This window comes from Tenrec ecaudatus, chromosome 13, assembly GCF_050624435.1.
Source record: "Tenrec ecaudatus isolate mTenEca1 chromosome 13, mTenEca1.hap1, whole genome shotgun sequence".
NCBI lineage: Eukaryota > Metazoa > Chordata > Mammalia > Afrosoricida > Tenrecidae > Tenrec > Tenrec ecaudatus.
This window is the reverse complement of record NC_134542.1, coordinates 48,013,357-48,031,992: the sequence shown is the minus strand read 5'-3', so window position 1 is coordinate 48,031,992 and position 18,636 is coordinate 48,013,357. Positions and strand designations below refer to the sequence as shown.

Sequence of the window (18,636 nt, the reverse complement as noted above, 5' to 3'; positions counted from 1 at the left end):
ATGATTGCCAGCAGGACATCAAGCCAGATTCAGAATAGGACTTGGAATGACATCGTTGCTGATGTCAGACAAATCTGGCTGAAAACAGGAGGTATCAGAAAGATGTTTACCTGTACTTAGTGTGAATCATAACAAATAATGGATAATATTGCAAAGAATGGGAATTTTAGAGTACTTTGTTATGCTTACACAGAAACTTCTCTTTAGACTAATAGGGAGTTATTCAAGTAGAAGAAAGGGATGTTGCATGGTTTAAAATAGGAAAGGTGTGTTAGGGTTATATTTGTTTACTGCACTTACTAATCTGAGCAAATCTGAGAAGCTGGTCTGTATTTTAATACAAATAACCGGTATATGGTGGTTTGGGTACCAGTTGTGTCTTCCTGTCAAAATGAAGCAGAGAACACTATGCTAATATTTTTAACATGGTGTAAAGCAAAGAAGAAAGTACTTGTAATTTATGTGGAGTATTTTTGTGTGCATTCCCAGGCTTTAAAAACCACCCGAAGTTAATAGTGACATACCATACAGACAGTTCAGAGATATCAAAACTGGGTGCTGAGACACCCTGTGTGTAGTTCCTGGGAAAGGAGTATGTGCTGTCACTCCAGCTGCTTAGGACATGACACCCTTTAGCAGCTCGGGAAAACCAAGGGCTTATTATGAAGTTTTCTTTTTGCCTAGTTTTTCATTATTTTTAAAAATCATTTTATTGGGGGGCTCTTAGAGCTCTTATCACAATCTACTTATACATCCATTGTGTCAAGCACATTTGTACATGTGTTGCCCTCATCTTTTTATTTCTTTTATTTTTATTTTATTGGGAGCTTGTATAGCTCTTATCACAATCCATCCATTCATTGTGTTTAAGCACACTTGTGCATATGTTGCCATTCATAGAAATCTTCAAAACATTTTCTACTTGAACCCTTGGTATCAGCTTATTTCCCCCTCCCCACCTCCCTCCCTCATGAACCCTTCATAATTTATCCTTTTTTTTTCATGTCTTATACCACTGGTTCTCAAACTTTCTAATACTGTGACCCTTTAATACAGTTCCTCATGTTGTGGTCACTCCAGCCATAAAATTATTTTTGTTATGAATCGTCATGTAAATATCTGATAGGCAGGATGTATTTTCATTGTTACAAACGGAACATAATTAAGGCATAGTGATTAGCCATAAAACAATTATTATATATTGTCAAATAATTATTTCTAATGACAAATGAAATTTTGTCTTGAGGCATGGGTAACTGTCTTTACACTGGGCACTTGTATGTGGGTATGTCTGCATGTGGGCGGACTCGCCTAGAGACGGTTAGAGGAGCGGTGTCTCAGTACCTAAGACCATCGGAAATAAGTGTTTTCCGATGGTCTTAGGCAACCCCTGTGAAAGGCTCATTTGACCCCCAAAGGGGTTGCGACCCACAGCTTGAGAACTGCTGTCTTACACTGACTGCCATCTCCCTTCACCCACTTTGCTGTTGTCTATCCCCCTGGAAAGGGGTTATATGTAGATTATTGTGATCAGCTCCTCCATTCTCCCCCAACCTTCCCCTTACCCTCCTGGTATTTCTACTCTCATTGGTTCTGAGGCATTTAGCTGTCCTGGATTCCCTGTGTTGCCATCTCTTATCTGTACCAGTGTACGTGCTCTGGTCTAGCTAGATTTGTAAGGTAGAATTGGGGTCATGATAGTGGAGGAGAGTAAGCATTAAAGAACTAGAGGGAAGCTGTATGTCTCATCCGGACTATACTGCACCCTGACTGGCTCGTCTCTTTTTTGTGACCCTTCTGTGAGGGGGTGTCCTGTTGTCTACAGATGGGCTTTGGGTCTCTACACTCCCCCTTACATTGATATTGATGTTTTGTTTTGGATCTTTGATGCCTGATAACTGATCTTGTTGACACCTCATGATCACACAGGCTGGTGTGTTTCTACCAAGTGGAATTTGTTGTTTCTCAGCTAGATGGACACTTGTTTATCTTCAAGCCTTTAAGACCCCAAGACCCGCTTTTTCACCACATTTTGACCTGTTTTTCATAAAGACTAAAATCCTCTTGATTTATTTGGGTAGCGACACAGTTGCTAATGACGGTCCTTTATACACGTGAAGTAGCATATATAGCAAACTTTGGGAAATAGGGAGTACGTGTGCGAATAAAGACCAGTTTCCAGAGATGGATACCATGCTTTGAAGGTTGGTGAAAGAAGGAACATCTTCAACAACATCGGTTGGGAGGATGGTACAAGACAGGGCAATGTTTCAATCTGTAGTACATAGGATCACTGAATCATAACCGACTCTGGCACCTCAAAACAGGAACTGATATTTGGAAGTTAAATTTTTTTGTTTCATTTTTTAAAAATCTTCATGATTAAACTGTCTGACACATGAAAATAAACAATAAAAGTGTTAGAACTTTGGCCGATTGATACCTTTGGAATATATTCATGCTTTATTTTAAAATCCCCTTGAAATAAAGATTTCCAATTTGTGTGAAAGAGCAAATATAGTATATTAGAAATCAACTTAATACTGAAAGTAATATGAACACACTTTTAGAAATCACTTTGTTTCTGTTTCAGCTTTGCTCCATTGAGGTGACTTGTGAGTCAGCCAGTGTGATGGCTGCAACACTGGCTAATGGTGGTTTCTGTCCAATTACCGGTGAAAGAGTATTGAGCCCTGAAGCAGTTCGAAATACCTTGAGTTTGATGCATTCCTGTGGCATGTATGATTTCTCAGGGCAATTTGCTTTTCATGTAAGTAATTATTAATCTTTCTATTCTCTGGCAAGAATCTAGTATGGAGTGGTTCTCTTAAAAATGCAATTTGAACTTTGTTTTTAAGGCTGTACATTAATTTTTTTAGAGAGACTTGCTTTAAGATTAATTTGTTACACAATTATGACATAACACAGTTAAAGTACTCTCTCAGATGTTCTCAAGAAGTTGAAGTTTTAATTTCTAGAACCACATCATTTCAACTTTTAAGGCATTTCAGTGTACAAGGTTAGTACAGATGTCCTGTATTTTTCATTGTTAGCATTTAGCAATTACATACCTAAAGTTCAAGAAGAGTTTATAGATCTGATGTTAAACACTTTGGCCACAACAATAGATGTTTTAAAGGACTTAGAGTATATTAAAGTTATAACCTTACCAAAAATATACTGTTGTTCGTTTTACACTTATAAAATGTCCAACTCATTATTGCTAGTCCAATGGTTTATGACTCTAAAGCATAGTAGAACTACAGCATAGGGTTTCCAGGCTGTAATCTGCAGAAGAAAGTTCCATTTATGGATTAAGCCACCAACCTTTAACTGTAGGTGCCACCAAGACTCCATTGTAAGTTGGACTCCTTTGTGAGATGTCTAGATTTTCTTATCGATTCTGATATGTGAAGTCAAAGGGGCTTGGGTGGCATGGTAGGTTACACATTGGACCGCTAACTCCATGGCGAGTGACTCAACCCATCAGTTGTGGCTGGTGTGGCTGTATGCTCCCATGGAATTGACATTCTCAGAAACTAAGGAACAGTTCTACGTAGTCCAATGCGTAGTGGGGATGGATTTTTTGGACAATTCATAATATACTTCTGAAACATTTTAATTTAGACATTTCACAAACAGGATAGATTTCTTAAAAAATCAATATATTCATCACTGAGCTTCCTTGTATGTTGTTAATTACATTTATTCCGTTGTCCCTTATATTTCTTATAAATTGGTAGATCCAATGCAGGTGGTTTCTTGTTTTGTTTATTTTTGTACAAGATTACCTCATAGGCGCACTTCAGTTGAGGTACTCAATATCGAAACACCCGTAATCCATTAATGAACAGTGTTCCAGTGCCATTAATTTTATCTCTTATCTGTAAGTGTTGTATAATGTAACAGGGTTTGCATAACATGTGAACATAATATTTCTTTGAGAATTATTTGACTTATAATTTTATCTTTATTTTTCAGACATTTCTCTGACAATATATCACAGATAATTTGGGGGGGAGACATATTTTCTTACTGTTTTCCAGTTGTAAACTTTTATTGAAAATAATTTTATATTTAAAAGCAGTACATGTTCATTTTAGAAAAATTAGAGAATAAAAAAAGAAAGATAAAGGAAAAACATACATCAACTCTATAACATAGATATAATGTATATAACTCTTGGATTGTATATATATTTTATAATTTATTAACCAAGCCCCTTATTCTTGGATGTTACCTCCACAATTTTATTGACATGTAATTCATATATCATACATATCAATAGTTTAAACATATTAAGAAGAGTTGCACAATTACTATAATCCATTTTAAAACTTTTTATTCTGTCTTGTATTCATTATTATTACCTCCCCATTTCCCCCAAACTGTCCCTTCCCATGAACTATTAATCCAGTTAATGTCTCTATAGATTTATCTTGAGTTTCATATAGAGAAAAACATACAATAATAAAGAGCAAAAGAAAGCAATTACAAAATAGAAAAACCTCTGCTGAAAAGGTAACCGAAAATAATAAAAACTAGAACAGATTTAAAATGGTGAAAGGGAGAAAAACTGCTAAGTCTTAAACTATAACGCACCGGTGACTACATCTGCATTAGTCCAATTTCAAATGCACTTTGACAGCAAGGCTAGCCATAACCCTTTCTGGTTCACGGTCAGAGGGGTCACTGGAGGCTTCATCCAGGTGGGGACCCTGCAGATGGGCTTTGGGCTTCCACTGTCATCCGTGCGTGCCCTTCTGAAAACTGGAGTTTCAGACTTGACGCTCTAATGCGGTTTCCTCCTCTTGGATTGGTCTTGGTTTTTATTATTTGCAATCCTTTGGATCACCCAGGTTGATATATTTCTTCTATGTGGGCTTAACCGTCACCTCACCTTACATGGCTGCCTGTTTTGAGGCAAGTTTTTAAGAACTCAGATGTTCTCGCCTGGTAGCCAGACGTCTTTCTGGTTTGCTTGTTTAACCACGCTTCTCGATAGCACCGCATTTTCAGCAGGCAGGCATCAAGCAGGGCCGCGCCATAAGAACTTGTCATAGCTGTTCTTAGATTAGGGATATCTCTAAGCGTGAGCTGAAAATCAGTGTATCTGTGTTTTGTGTATGTCCTTGGTCCATTTTAGAAACATCATTATCCTTTTATTTGGGAACATTATAAATCATCCATTAAGGGCATATGGTACTTCTAGTGATAGTATCGTTTTTTAGCTATTGTTGTAGACTTCTAAATACTACTGGGATAACGTATTTTAAAATGGTGACCATAGTGTGTTCCCACCCCACCACCAACTTTTTTTTTTTTTTTTAGGTTGGTCTTCCTGCAAAATCTGGAGTTGCTGGGGGCATTCTTTTAGTTGTCCCGAATGTGATGGGCATGATGTGCTGGTCCCCTCCTCTGGACAAGATGGGCAACAGTGTTAAGGGAATTCATTTCTGTCACGTAAGCATATTTTCTTAATGAAAAAATAGTGATCAAATAAGCTGAGCCATCCATCGATTCTCTTTTGTACCTGACCTGTCCATTGTTCCTTGATGCTTGTTGCCCTAGCTGTTTGCCAGTTGCCAGCATGCTCCAGAGGTTCTCAAACAACTCCTGTGAAAGCGCTTTTATAAGCTGTGTGGTGTTTTATGATTTTCATGTTGTGATTTGTTTTTAGAGGCTTTTCCAGCACATTTTAAATGTAGTTTTTGTGGTAAAATCAGGTGCCTCGACTGATATTCGGGTCGGCTTATACTGAGTATATGCTGTAAAATCCAGTGCCGTTAAATAATTATTATAGTTTATTGTATCACCTTTAATCCATATGACTGAGTAATTTTATTTATAAATGACTTTTTATATAAATATCTAGTTGCTTTTATATAAAATCTATAGCAGAAATAGATACGACCTTTATTTACATTGTTGGTATGTAATTCTAAATACCAACTGCAGGTTGAAGAGAGGGCTATAATCAAAAGGAACTGACTTTAGAAGTGAAGCTACTCTTCACTTAAACTTAGTGCCAATGAGTTGATTCTGACTCATAGCAACCCTGGAGGGCAGAATGCAAGTGCAGCCCAGGGTGCCCCAGGCGTAACTCTTTCTGGCAGCAGAAAGCTTGTCCTTCTATTGGCAGCTGGTGGGTGGAATTGCTAGCCTTGCAGTTAGCAGCTCGATGTGAACTGATACAACCACAAGGGCTCCTGGCTCTTGTCTAGGGCCATACTTTATATTTTATGAGGTTTCCCAATTCTCGCTAATATTTCCGCATCGGCTTTTATTTATATTTATTATTTCCTCAAGCCTGCTTTGAGTACCATATTTTTCCTTCCGACTTTTCCAATTAAAATTATGATTTATTTTTCAGTTTTATAAATATTACAAACAAGAGAATGATTTGAATTCATGTGGAGTGTATGGTATAAAGTAGAATATAACTATAATGTTATGTTTTTATTATGCTTTACAATCATTTAATATCTTTTGATAGAAGCATTCTTTCATTTGGTCTGTTTAGTCATGATTGTGACCGAGGTCTAGTGGAAGCAGAGCTCAAACCTTGTCTGCATTTCCTGTTCTAATTTCAGTTCTCTTAGTGTATGATACTGCTTTGCTAAGATGCAGTGGTGATTTCTGTGAGATGGGGTTGCCATACTTTGTTGGAATACACATAATAGCCAGTACACAGCCATTTTCTCATAACGTGTTCTGTTTGGCTATTTACAGGATCTTGTTTCTCTCTGCAATTTCCATAATTATGATAATTTGAGACACTTTGCAAAAAAGCTTGATCCTCGAAGAGAAGGTGGTGATCAAAGGGTAAGGAAATCCTTTATTTCAAATTTTAGAAAATGAGATTGGGTTGCTTAAATAAAACAACTTAATTGTTTTCGTGTTAGCATACCTTTGCTAATCACAAATAAGTATAAAAAAGGATTAGCAGTTCATCCTAGACCAGTCGCACACAGATAGCGAGTAGTGCTGCTTTATTAAGAGCAGGGTCCCTCCTCCAGTTTTAAGCAATAGTTTTAGAATTAATTCTTAGTAAAGAAGCCACAATGAAAAGTGCTAAAGCTATTAGTGTAACTAAAAAGAAAGCCATGCTTTTTATTCATGTTTATCAAAGTCCTGAGCTGAAGTCTATTCTAACTCCGTAACTCCTGTGTAAATTAGGATATGAATGGAGAAGGGGTTTATAGTGGTGATGAGAAACTTTATGAAGCCTCATTGAAATGTTTTTGAAGTACTGTCCTGTAAACGGTTTTAGTGTGCCATTTTTGTTACTCATACTATAAAATAGTGTTTGTTTCTTGGCAGTGGGTTTAGCTTCATATTGCACACATGTGTGCTCCACTTAAAAAAAAAATGTTTTGGAGCTAGTATTAAGAGTTAAAATTTAAATTTCTTGGACAGGAATGTGGGCTGTATAGTTCATTGGACCAAGGGACATGTATGGAGAATTTTCATTCCACTCTTTTGCATACCATGTAGAAAATGTTAGTAAAATTATCTAAAGAAATTTAAAGCTAATTATGAAAAATTTTTAATACTTACTAAGTAAACTTTTCTGTCATTAATTTCAATCGAAGTAACTTCTGATAACGTGAGACTTATACAAAGCCTGGCAGCATAAAAACTTCCATGGAAGTCTACATGAGTAACATGGAACAAAATGTCAAATGGTGGTGGGTGAAACTGTTACCATATTTTAATAATGTTCATTGAAAAATACCGTTTTGTAGCTTGGACCTTTCTTCACTCAAGTGCACTAATAAATTATATATGTTGCTTGAACAACTAGCATTCCTTTGGACCCTTGGACTATGAGAGTCTCCAACAAGAACTTGCTTTAAAAGAGACAGTGTGGAAAAAAGTGTCACCTGAGTCAAATGAGGACATCTCTACAACTGTAGTGTATAGAATGGAAAATCTGGGAGAGAAAAGCTAAAGAGGAGGTGTAGTTTCAGAATGTTCTTCACTTAAGCTTTCAAAGATCCTTAGCTTTTTTGCATACCATCAATATTTATTTGACTTTGTGTGTGTGTGTTCTCAACCTTGGGTGCTGCAGCCATAACCCTTTTTTTCCTTTTAATCTTTGTGTAAAGATAATAGATTAAAAAGTAGAGTTAGTAAAGTATTTGTAAGTAAATAAAGCAAGCTGCTTTATTTTAAAGAAAGACAAAAAGGGAAAATTATTTTTAATTTTTTCTTGGTGTCATTGAAATTTTGGACTATATAATTAAGTAAAACAGTACCAGAAAATTATTTCTCACACTTAACCCCCCACACACACATTAAACTTCTAAATTTGATTGCCTTTTTTTCTTCTCCAGTTTTAAAACTGACATGATATCTGTAATGGCAATACAAACGATTCTATGCTAAATATATAACTGAAGAAGGGAAAATAAGGAACCCAAATTATTTTGCTTAATATAGTAAATTATAAAATTAGTTCAAATTAGTACTCCTTTTAGTGATAGATTAACTTTATATTTTTTAACGTTTATTTTAAATTTTATCAAATATCACCTAGTTATTTAACCCAATTAAATAAAGGTCATTTCCTTGGTTTTTTTTACTTTATAACCTCTGTGCTCGTATGTTCTGTTAGAATTGCCGTTACTCAAACATTTCAGCCAAAGAAGTTCCCATTCGAAAAAATTACATGTTCATTGTTAAAAAGCTATAATGGTTAGTAAAAACTGTTTTTAAATGAAATGTTCACCTGAACAATTTTATTTTCCTATTACCCACTTAGCATTTTCTATGTTATATTTCTGAATGACACATTTCGGTGTTTTTTAATGACTTCGTTATCTTAATAATTTCACAAATCCTAGTGTATTTTTAAAGATAATTTATAGCATCTTGAAGTTTATTGTAACTGAAGTTTGGAGTACTTGAGAAATTATTCAGTCTGTAAGTAGCTAAGCATACTATTAAAATATCTATTAGACTTTATCTTTTTGTTCAGTTATAAAAATATTAGGAATAAAAACTTATTTTTAAGAGAAGAAACTATGTTCTGTACAACATGATTTTAAGTAACAATATTTCAGTACCTAAAGTCTGTCTTGGCAAAGTGATAGTAAAATTCTGTAAGAACCATTCACATTTCTTCCTCCCTCCACATACCTTCTCTAGCTTTCCCCAGTGTTATCAAATTTTAACTCATTGTTAAACATGAAAACACTTTTGTTTGTGGTGGGAGAATTAGGAGAACTTGGTAGTGTTTTAGTATTGAGGCATCTATGGAGATTAGGGTGAAGTCTATTAAAAGTAAATATAGTATGCCCAAAACTGTTTAGAAAATCCTGGTCATTTGATGTTACCAGTTTGGGCACTATGATGTTTGGAACAGAAGTCTCATTTAAAGGTGCTGGTAAAAAAAAATGCCTGTGTGGCTAACTAACGTATTAAACTGATCATTTTAAATGAGTTGGTCCTGGAGGAATTTGCCAAGGACGTTATAGTTACTTGAGTGTTCTAATGTACAGATGGACATCCTAACTGGGTGATCTGGTGTGGCCATTGACAGTAGAATAGTTGCTATACTGCACTTTGGACAGTGTCATATTTGTATTATTTCTGCAAATGATTTGCTGTTTGGGGCAAGAGGAAGTCTAAATAGTTTGGAAAGAAATTTTAACATTCCCTATGCTCTAAATTCTAGATTTAGTTCTTTCATAAAGGTTGACTTTACAAAATAAAATATAGTAAAATGACTGTTAGTAAGACAGTAAAACAAATTGTCTTCTGAATAACAATTATATTTAATATTTCATATTGTGAGCATATTTGTTTAGATTTCCAAATTTGGTTAATTTTAATTTGTAGGACTTCTAAATATTTCTAAACATTTCAGCATGCTTATAATTAGCGTTATCTAAGATATTGTGTTTATAGGATGTTAGAGTGATTATCTAGAAAATGAAAGATGAGCTTTAATGATGTTTTCATTGAAAGAAGGTATAAATGGAAGAGGGAGACATTGTGAATGTGCTCTCAAACAATACATGAAAGAAAAATACGCTTTGCCAGACCTAAGGACATTTTGAGTCTTTCAGTACTTTTTATACTTTTTCAAATAACCTTGAAAAGTACACAGTATTGTTGGGTTTAATCTCTTTTATGCCATGCACATTCTTGATATTCAAGCATTTAGCAATTAGTGTATTTGTTTTTCCATGGGGGCTATCATTAACATTTCATTTGAAATGCAAATTATTCCTGAAATACTTTGTTTTTCAGCATAAATGTTGTACATTTTTACTTAGTGTTTGGATTAAAACATTTGTATTGTTTGGCTTTCTTTCTTTTGCTTTGTGTATTTAATAATTGCCTTTTATTTTCTAGTTTGCTTATTTTTGTATTATACAATAAATTAATTTTAAGCTGATTTTATTGTTTAATTTTGTTTTCTTTTGCTTTGATGAAAGAAACTCCAACATTTTAAAAACAGTAGGCAATTAGAATTTTAACTTTTTAAATTCATTTTTTCTTTATACAGATATTATTTAAATAAGGCTGTTGTGAAGAGAAATTAGAAATATTCAAAGGGACTTCATTTGATATTTATAATTTTGAAAATTCAGAATAATGTTGATTGGCTTTTAGGGGAGGGCAGTTTTTTTGTTTGTTTGTTTTCTACATTTTATTAGGGGCTCATACAACTCTTATCACAATCCATACATATACATACATCAATTGTATAAAGCACATCCGTACATTCTTTGCCCTAATCATTTTCAAAGCATTTGCTCTCAACTTAAGCCCTTTGCATCAGGTCCTCTTTTTTTTCCCCTTCCTTCCCCCTCCCCCCTCCCTCATGAGCCCTTGATAATTTATAGATTGCTATTTTGTCATATCTTGCCCTATCCGGAGTCTCCCTTCACCCCCTTCTCTGCCATCCATCTCCCAGGGAGGAGGTCACATGTGGATCCTTGTAATCAGTTCCCCCTTTCCAACCCACTCACCCTCTACTCTCCCAGTATCGCCCCTCACACCCCTGGTTCCGAAGGTATCGTCCACCCTGGACTCCCTGTGCCTCCAGCTCCCACATGCACCAGTGCACAACCTCTGCCCCATCCAGTCCTGCAAAGTAGAATTCGGATCATGGTAGTTGGGGGTAGGAAGCATCCAGGATCTGGGAGAAAGCTGTGTTCTTCATCGGTACTACATTGCACCTTGACTGACCCATCTCCTCTCCTAAACCCCTCTATGAGGGGATCTCCAGTGGCCGTAAATGGGCCTTGAGTCTCCACTCTGCACTTCCCCCTTCATTCACTATGGTATATATATATGTATATCTATATATATATATTTTTTTTTTTTTTTTGCATGATGCCTTATACTTGGTCCCTTTGGCACCTCGTGATCACGTGATCGCACAGGCTGGTGTGCTTCTTCCATGTGGGCTTTGTTGCTTCTGAGCTAGATGGCCGCTTGTTCACCTTCAAGCCTTTAAGACCCCAGACGCTATCTCTTTTGATAGCCGGGCACCATCAGCTTTCTTCACCACATTTACTTGTTCACCCGCTTTGGCTTCAGCAGTTGTGTTGGGAGGGTAAGCATCGTAGAGTGCCAATTTAATAAAAGAAAGTATTCATGCATTGAGGGAGTGCTTGAGTAGAGGCCCAAGGTCCTTCCGCCACCTTAATACTAAACCTATAAATATAGACACACAGATCTATTTCCCCATCTTAATACATATATTTTCATGTACATGTCTTTGTCTAGACCTCTATAAATGGGGAGGGCAGTTTTTATCTGCTGTACAAGAAATGTTTAAATAAAGTCTTGACTCCACAATTTTTTGTTGTTTTTCTATTTCATAGGGATTTTTTGTTTAAAGTGCATCCTATTTACAGGTACATTCTGCTTTCTGAGGAAGACTACTAACGTTAATATTTAACCTTGTTTTATTTGATGTTATCTGTTGGAAGCGCCTTGCCCTCTCCCTTTTTTGCTTTAAAGGCAAGAAATTTCCCATCAATTAATAGTTTAGTTATAGGTATTGAACTCTTCAAATTATTTAGCACCTTGCTTTCTCTTAGTAATATTTATAGTTGACCTTTTTTCTTTTCCGTTTGATAGAATTGGTTGGTCTGTTTTGTAGTTTTCTTTGGGGAGACTTGTGTATTTTTTATAATCAGCATAATTTGTGATAGTTAGAGTCACTGCAAGTTAATTCTGCAGACTGATTATTTTTCCAGTAAGCAGCCGTATGCCACAGTTATATTGAAAGCTAGAGTAGAGGTTAATTTTGTAATACATGGTAGTTCTAAAAACAAAACAATACCCTGGAACCTTTGAAAGAAAATAGGGGGAGAAGAAACATGACTCTAAAAATAGATGTTGCAGCATTGGCTTTTATACTTCGATTCCTTTTGGATTCGGGTAAATATAGATAAAAGTGTTATATAAGCAAAAGGCTATTCAAGTTCTACATAAATGTTCCCTAAAGGGGAAAGGGTTTTTTTTTTCTCCCGAAGACATCTAGTGTTTTGCAGAGCATCTACCTCCTTGTCTGTTTGTTTGGTGCTTGCATTTATGAATGTCCTTAGACTAAAACCCGTGAGGTGTCCGCCTGTACTGCTGCTGTTCTCTTCAGTCTCGCCGGCGTCAGAGTGAACCACTTTGTCCAGCAGTCTGCCCTTCATACAAAGTTTGAATTTTTTGGTCAGTTAACCTTTTGGGCCAATGAATAAGTTTAGTAAGAAATGTTTATTTCTGTTTCTGAAGTGCATTTTAAGTTTTTACAACATAATCTTGATTTTAGAGGTGCCCTGATGGCTCAGTGAGTAAGCATTCTGCTGTTAACCAAAAGGTCTACAGTCCAAGTCCCCCGGCGGCTCCAGGGGAGAAGCTGTGTCAGCCTCGTTGTGTGCAGGGTACACCTTGGGCAGTTCCACGCTGTCCAGTAGGCCACTACGAGCTGGAATCAACTAAATGGCAATACTATTTTGTGTGGATTTTTTGGTTGTTGACTTAATAAATTAAGACCTAAATATTGTTAATTTCTAAACTTGGTTTCCAAATTCTCAATAATCAATCTTAAAAAACAACAGGATGAATCTTTTTTTTTTTTATTTGAACAAATTTTATATTATTTATTTTTATTTATTTATTTTTTTTAAACAATTTATTGGGGCTGATACAATTCTTTTCACAGTTCATACATATACATACATCAATTGTATAAAGCACATCTGTACAGTCTTTGCCCTAATCATTTTTTTCTCTTTTCTTCTTTTACATTTTATTAGGGACTCCAACAACTCTTACCACAATCCATACATATACATACATCAATTGTATAAAGCACATCCATACATTCCCTGCCCCAATCATTCTCAAGGCATTTGCTCTCCACTTAAGCCCCTTGCATCAGGTCCTCTTTTTTTTCCCCCCCTCCCTCCCCTTTCCCCCCTCCCTCATATGCCCTTGGTAATTTATACCTCGTTATTTTGTCATATCTTGCCCTATTCGGGGTCTCCCTTCCCCCCTTCTCTGCTGTCCCTCTCCCAGGGAAGAGGTCACTTGTGGCTCCTTGTAATCAGTTCCCCCTTTCCAACCCACTCACCCTCCACTCTCCCAGCATCGTCCCTCACGCCCTTGGTCCTGAAGGTATCATCCACCCTGGATTCCCTGTACCTCCAACCCTCATATGTACCAGTGTACAGCCTCTGTCCTATCCAGCCCTGCAAGGTAGAATTCGGATCATGGTAGTTGGGGGGAGGAAGCATCCAGGATCTGGGGGAAAGCTGTGTTCTTCATCGATACTACCTCACACCCTAATTAACCCATCTCCTCTCCTAAGCCCCTCTATGAGGGGATCTCCATTGGCCGACACTTGGGCCTTGGGTCTCCACTCTGCACTTCCCCCTTCATTTAATATAATATATATATACACATACATATATACACATACATACACACACTTATATCTTTTTTTTTTTGCATGATGCCTTATATCTGGTCCCTTGGGCACCTCGTGATCGCACTGGCCGGTGTGCTTCTTCCATGTGGGCTTATTTGTTTCTGAGCGAGATGGCCGCTTGTTCACCTTCAAGCCTTTAAGACCCCAGACACTATCTCTTTTGATAGCCGGGCACCATCAGCTTTCTTCACCACATTTGCTTGTGCACCCATTTGTCTTCAGCGATCCTATCATGGAGGTGTGCAGTCAATGATATGATTTTTTGTTCTTTGATGCCTGGTAACTGATCCCTTTGGGACCACTCGATCACACAGGCTGGTGTGTTCTTCCATGTGGACTTTGTTGCTTCTGAGCTAGATGGCCGCTTGTTTATCTTCAAGCCTTTAAGACCCCAGTCACTATCTCTTTTGATAGCCGGGCACCATCAGCTTTCTTCACCACATTTACTTGTTCACCCACTTTGGGATGAATCTTTTACATAACACTCTTGTCTATAAAGGTGAAAGAATGGGCCTTTATTCAGTATCGACTCTGTTTGCTTTCACATATACCTATTAAAGTTAAAATGCTGCAGATAGCTTCCTATGTAGACCTGTCATTGTAAAGATGATCGTCGTGATCTTCAGCCTCTTGCTACACTTCTCGGTCATCCTGAATTAGAATGATTGCTTCCATTATTTTGTTCCTACCTTTTCAAAATTCATCATTAAAAGGCAATTTATAAAATGTCTTTAGAGGGAGTAGTATAAAATGGAATCTTTGTTTTGATTTCCATTCACTGAGATTAATGATATTACATCCAATCATGGTATATCTTATTATTATTTGAACTCCTTCCAGGGTTAATTCTATTTTATCTCATAGTCACTTAAAAGACTCCCTGGTGGTGCCGAGATTATGTGCCTGCTGCTAGGCTGTTTACTGAAAGAAAGATCAGTAGTTCGACTCATCTGCAGATCTGTATAAAGAAAGACGTGGAGGTCTGTTTCGGTAAAGATTCCAGCCTAGGGGACACTATAGCGTTGCTATGAGTTGGATTGATTGACTGAAGGTCCCACTAAAACATGAAAATTTCAAAACAGATGATTTAATCTACTTTCTCATTTTAATATCATAGCTCATTTGATTGAAAAGTACTTATTTTAAAATTACATTGTGGTTACTCATGAAATGAACTCTCTTTGCCAAATGTTTACATTCACTTCCATATCTTTAAATAGTGCTGATATTTGACAGTCAAGTTATTTTTGTTCATAAAAGTTTAATAAATGAAGTGTTAAACCCCGAATCTCTTTAATATGATCTAGTTTACTGATAATTATTATCTTACATGTAATACTTTTACCTGTTAATCCAGGTCTATTTATAAGATTTGTAATTTAAATGGAGTCGGGTAATACTGTTTCTATTTCAGGATAAAAAAATGCCTTCTGCACAGTAGAATTTTTTAAAAAAATCATTTTATTGGGGGCTCTTACAACTCTTATCACAATCCATACATACCTCCATTGTGCAAAGCACATATGTACATTTGTTGCCATCATCATTTGCACAGTAGAATTTCATTGCCATCTCTTGCCTAACATTATAGTACAAGTGTTGATTTTGTTAAAAATTGATAACCAATACTATTAACGTCCTTAATCATACCAATAAAATATTTCTGCCTCACCATCTGTCTCTTTTTTATTTACCTGAGACACTTTGGAGAGTAATTTTAAGGCATATGGGAAATAGGGTATTCCTTTCTGATTACTGGTTTGTGAAAATGTTCAACAGATGTTAGAGAATCGATGGCTTTATTTCCCCTCACCTATAAGGGAAATAAAACTACTACTAGTGGTTGCTTATTCTTAGCTAACTTGAGAAGCTTTCATTTTAATCTAAGGTATGCTGTATAATTTTAAATCACCACATGTGTTAGTGCATATACCTTGTATGTAGGGTTCTGGATTGAACATTGTTGTGCTATTTGCATGTTGTCATGTTGCTCTGCAAAATCGTTTCTCAAGTGCCACTGGAAAGGGTGCACAAATGTGTCGTTATGTACGAACTTAGAATCTTGTTAAAGTTCTCATCGGTTAGAGTTTCTAGTTACTCCGGTGCCTTTCAGCAGTAAATGGCATCCATGAGTGTTACATGGGCGGGCGGGCGGGCGGGCGGACACAGGATCTGAACGAGGAGGCCTAGTGTGTTATACCATGAGCATGAACTTCTGAGTCCTCAATTTTGTACCTTCAAAATTCATGTGAGGTTTGTTTTACGTAATAATAATGTCTTGATATCTTAAAACATTGATAATTAGTTTTTGACTAAACCTTTCCAGAATCAGTAAATTTAGCTTTAAAAAAGATACATCCTATGTATATGATGCCTCACTCATCTTGACAAAAGATAGGAAACCATAAGTTAACCCATAAACAGTCTCTATCACAGGTTTAATGACTGAAATTGTGTCTTAAGTGACCACACACACACACCTGAAGTTAGCTGTGATTTAAAATGAAAAAGAATGTTCTGGCCATGTCTACTGCCTAACTACAAAAGACCTTGGGAGCCTAGAGTTGTCTTACAACCCTATCACAGGACACTTATGAGTGGGCAGGTTAGAACTGTTCTCAAAGGGATGAGCTAAAATCCAGGTAGCCTGAGGGAGTGCAGTTTGGACTAGAGTAACTCAAAGAGCCCTACTCTGCTACTCCGGAGAACCCAGTGGTTTCTGTTTCTCCTTGTGCTTGCAGTATTAACAACTTCAGTCGGCTTTATTTAGCAAAAAGATGGACAGTATGCCAGCAGTAACTTCCATCCACTCTCAAATAGCATGACTTCATGATCAACTAGAGTAATTAAATTTGCTGTGGACCCATCACCGGTGCGAACATGTTTTAAGACTCCGTTATAACAGGAGCTTGGTCATGTTGGTTCCTTAAGGTCACACCGTTTTCAGGGTCTAGAAGCAGGATTGTAGAACCTGTCCTCACCACAGGCCATACTAGTCCTCATGCCCATTATGTCTCCTTGTTAACGTTAATAATCTATCAAATTGTAAGGGTACTAACCATTTTAAAGTGCTTCGTAGACTTAAAATTCGATGAAATTTCATCTTAGGGCTTTTCTGTAATGAGTTCATTTTTCACTGCAGTTATTACATTGTGGGCATGGTTCTCACAATCCCGTTATCATTGATGTTCTATTATATTCCTGTATGTCACTCAGGAATTCCTTTATCTCAAAAATATTTATACCTGTAAGTGTAAGGAAACCATCTGATGATGTTTCGAAGCTATGCACAAGGTTTTCAGTGGTTTCTTCCTCCGAAGTGGGGCTTCGAGTCCTTTGTCGATGCAGGAAGCATCAAGAGGAAATGAAAAGAGTACACACTGTCACTGTGCCAGAAAGAATTGGTTGAACGTCCACCTTTCAGGAGGTCGCATATGAGCAAAGACCAATAATGTTGAAGGAAGAAGTTCAAGCAACACTGAATGAATTAGGCTAAAACAAGGCTCCAGGAATTGATGGAATGCCTAGCAAAATGTGTCACCGAGCTGAAGGCACACTGGAAACACTCACTTGTCTGCCAGGAAATTTTGAAGACATCTACTTAGTCAACTGACTAGATGAGATCCATACTTGTGCCCATTCTAAAGGTGATACTATAGGACAACGTCATTGCCATCACATGCAAGTCAAAGTTTGCTGACGATTGTCCAACAATGATTGCAGTAGTACATTGACAGGAAATTGCCATTGGATTCAGAAGGGGACTTGGAACTCAGGATAGTATTTCTTATGTCAGATGAGTCTTGGCTCAAAAAAGAATACCTGAAAGACTTCCTTGTGTTTTGTTGACTATGCAAATGCGTTAGGCTGTGTGGACCATAATAAACGATGGATAGCCTTGAGAAGAATGGGAGTTCCAGAACACTTCATTGTGCTCATGTGAGGATACATGTGTCAAGAGGCAGTTGCGTGTCGGGATGCTACTTGGTTTGAAATCAGGAAAGGTGTGTGTGAGACGGTTGTTCAGTCTGTATGCCAAACAAACATTCAGAAAACCGGATTGCATGAACTAGAATGCTTGCTGAAGGTGAGGTGAGACTGAAGTACTTGCAGCTGAAGGTCAATGATTGAAGCCAATGTCAAGACCAAAATCCTCACAACTGGACCAATAGGTAACATTGCAAATGGAGAAAGGGTTGAAATTGTCAAGGCTTTCATCTTGCTTGGATCCGCAATCAGTGCCCCTGCAAACAGCAATTGAAATCAAAAGATGTATTGCATTCGGTAAATTTGCTGCACGAGACCTTTTAAAGTATGGAAAAACAAAGTTGTTGCTTTGAAGACTAAGGTGTGCTGGAACCAAGCCATGATATTTGTCCATTGCTTCATACACATGTGAAAGTTGGACATTGAAAAAGGAGGACCAAAGAAGAATTGATGCATTTGAATTGTGCCGATGAAGACTATTGAAAGTGCCACAGATGCTAAAAGAACAAACCGATCTGTCTTGGGAGGACTGGCAGAGTGCTCCTCAAAAGCACGCCTTTATATACCCTTTGGACCTATTGTTAGGAGAGACCAGTGTCAAGAAGGACATGATGCGCGGGGAAGTAGAGGGCAATAAAAACGAGGAAGGCCCTCGAGGTCATGGATTGACAACAGTGGGCGGAGGCATAGAAACAGTT

General features: G+C 37.1%; 1 protein-coding gene across 4 annotated transcripts in view; it reads left to right on the top strand.

Annotated features, from left to right (window-relative positions):
• Nucleotides 1-18,636, top strand: part of GLS (glutaminase) — an 83,998-nt gene that overhangs the window by 46,139 nt on the left and 19,223 nt on the right. For 2 of the 4 annotated variants that reach the window (XM_075530421.1, XM_075530417.1), the window contains exons 12-14: nucleotides 2,594-2,770; nucleotides 5,332-5,463; nucleotides 6,733-6,825. In XM_075530421.1, the coding sequence (XP_075386536.1) occupies nucleotides 2,594-2,770; nucleotides 5,332-5,463; nucleotides 6,733-6,825 (402 nt within the window). Of the gene's footprint in view, nucleotides 1-2,593; nucleotides 2,771-5,331; nucleotides 5,464-6,732; nucleotides 6,826-7,748; nucleotides 10,318-18,636 lie in introns of those variants that run through there. The other 2 variants (XM_075530418.1, XM_075530419.1) reach the window with 2 other exon arrangements.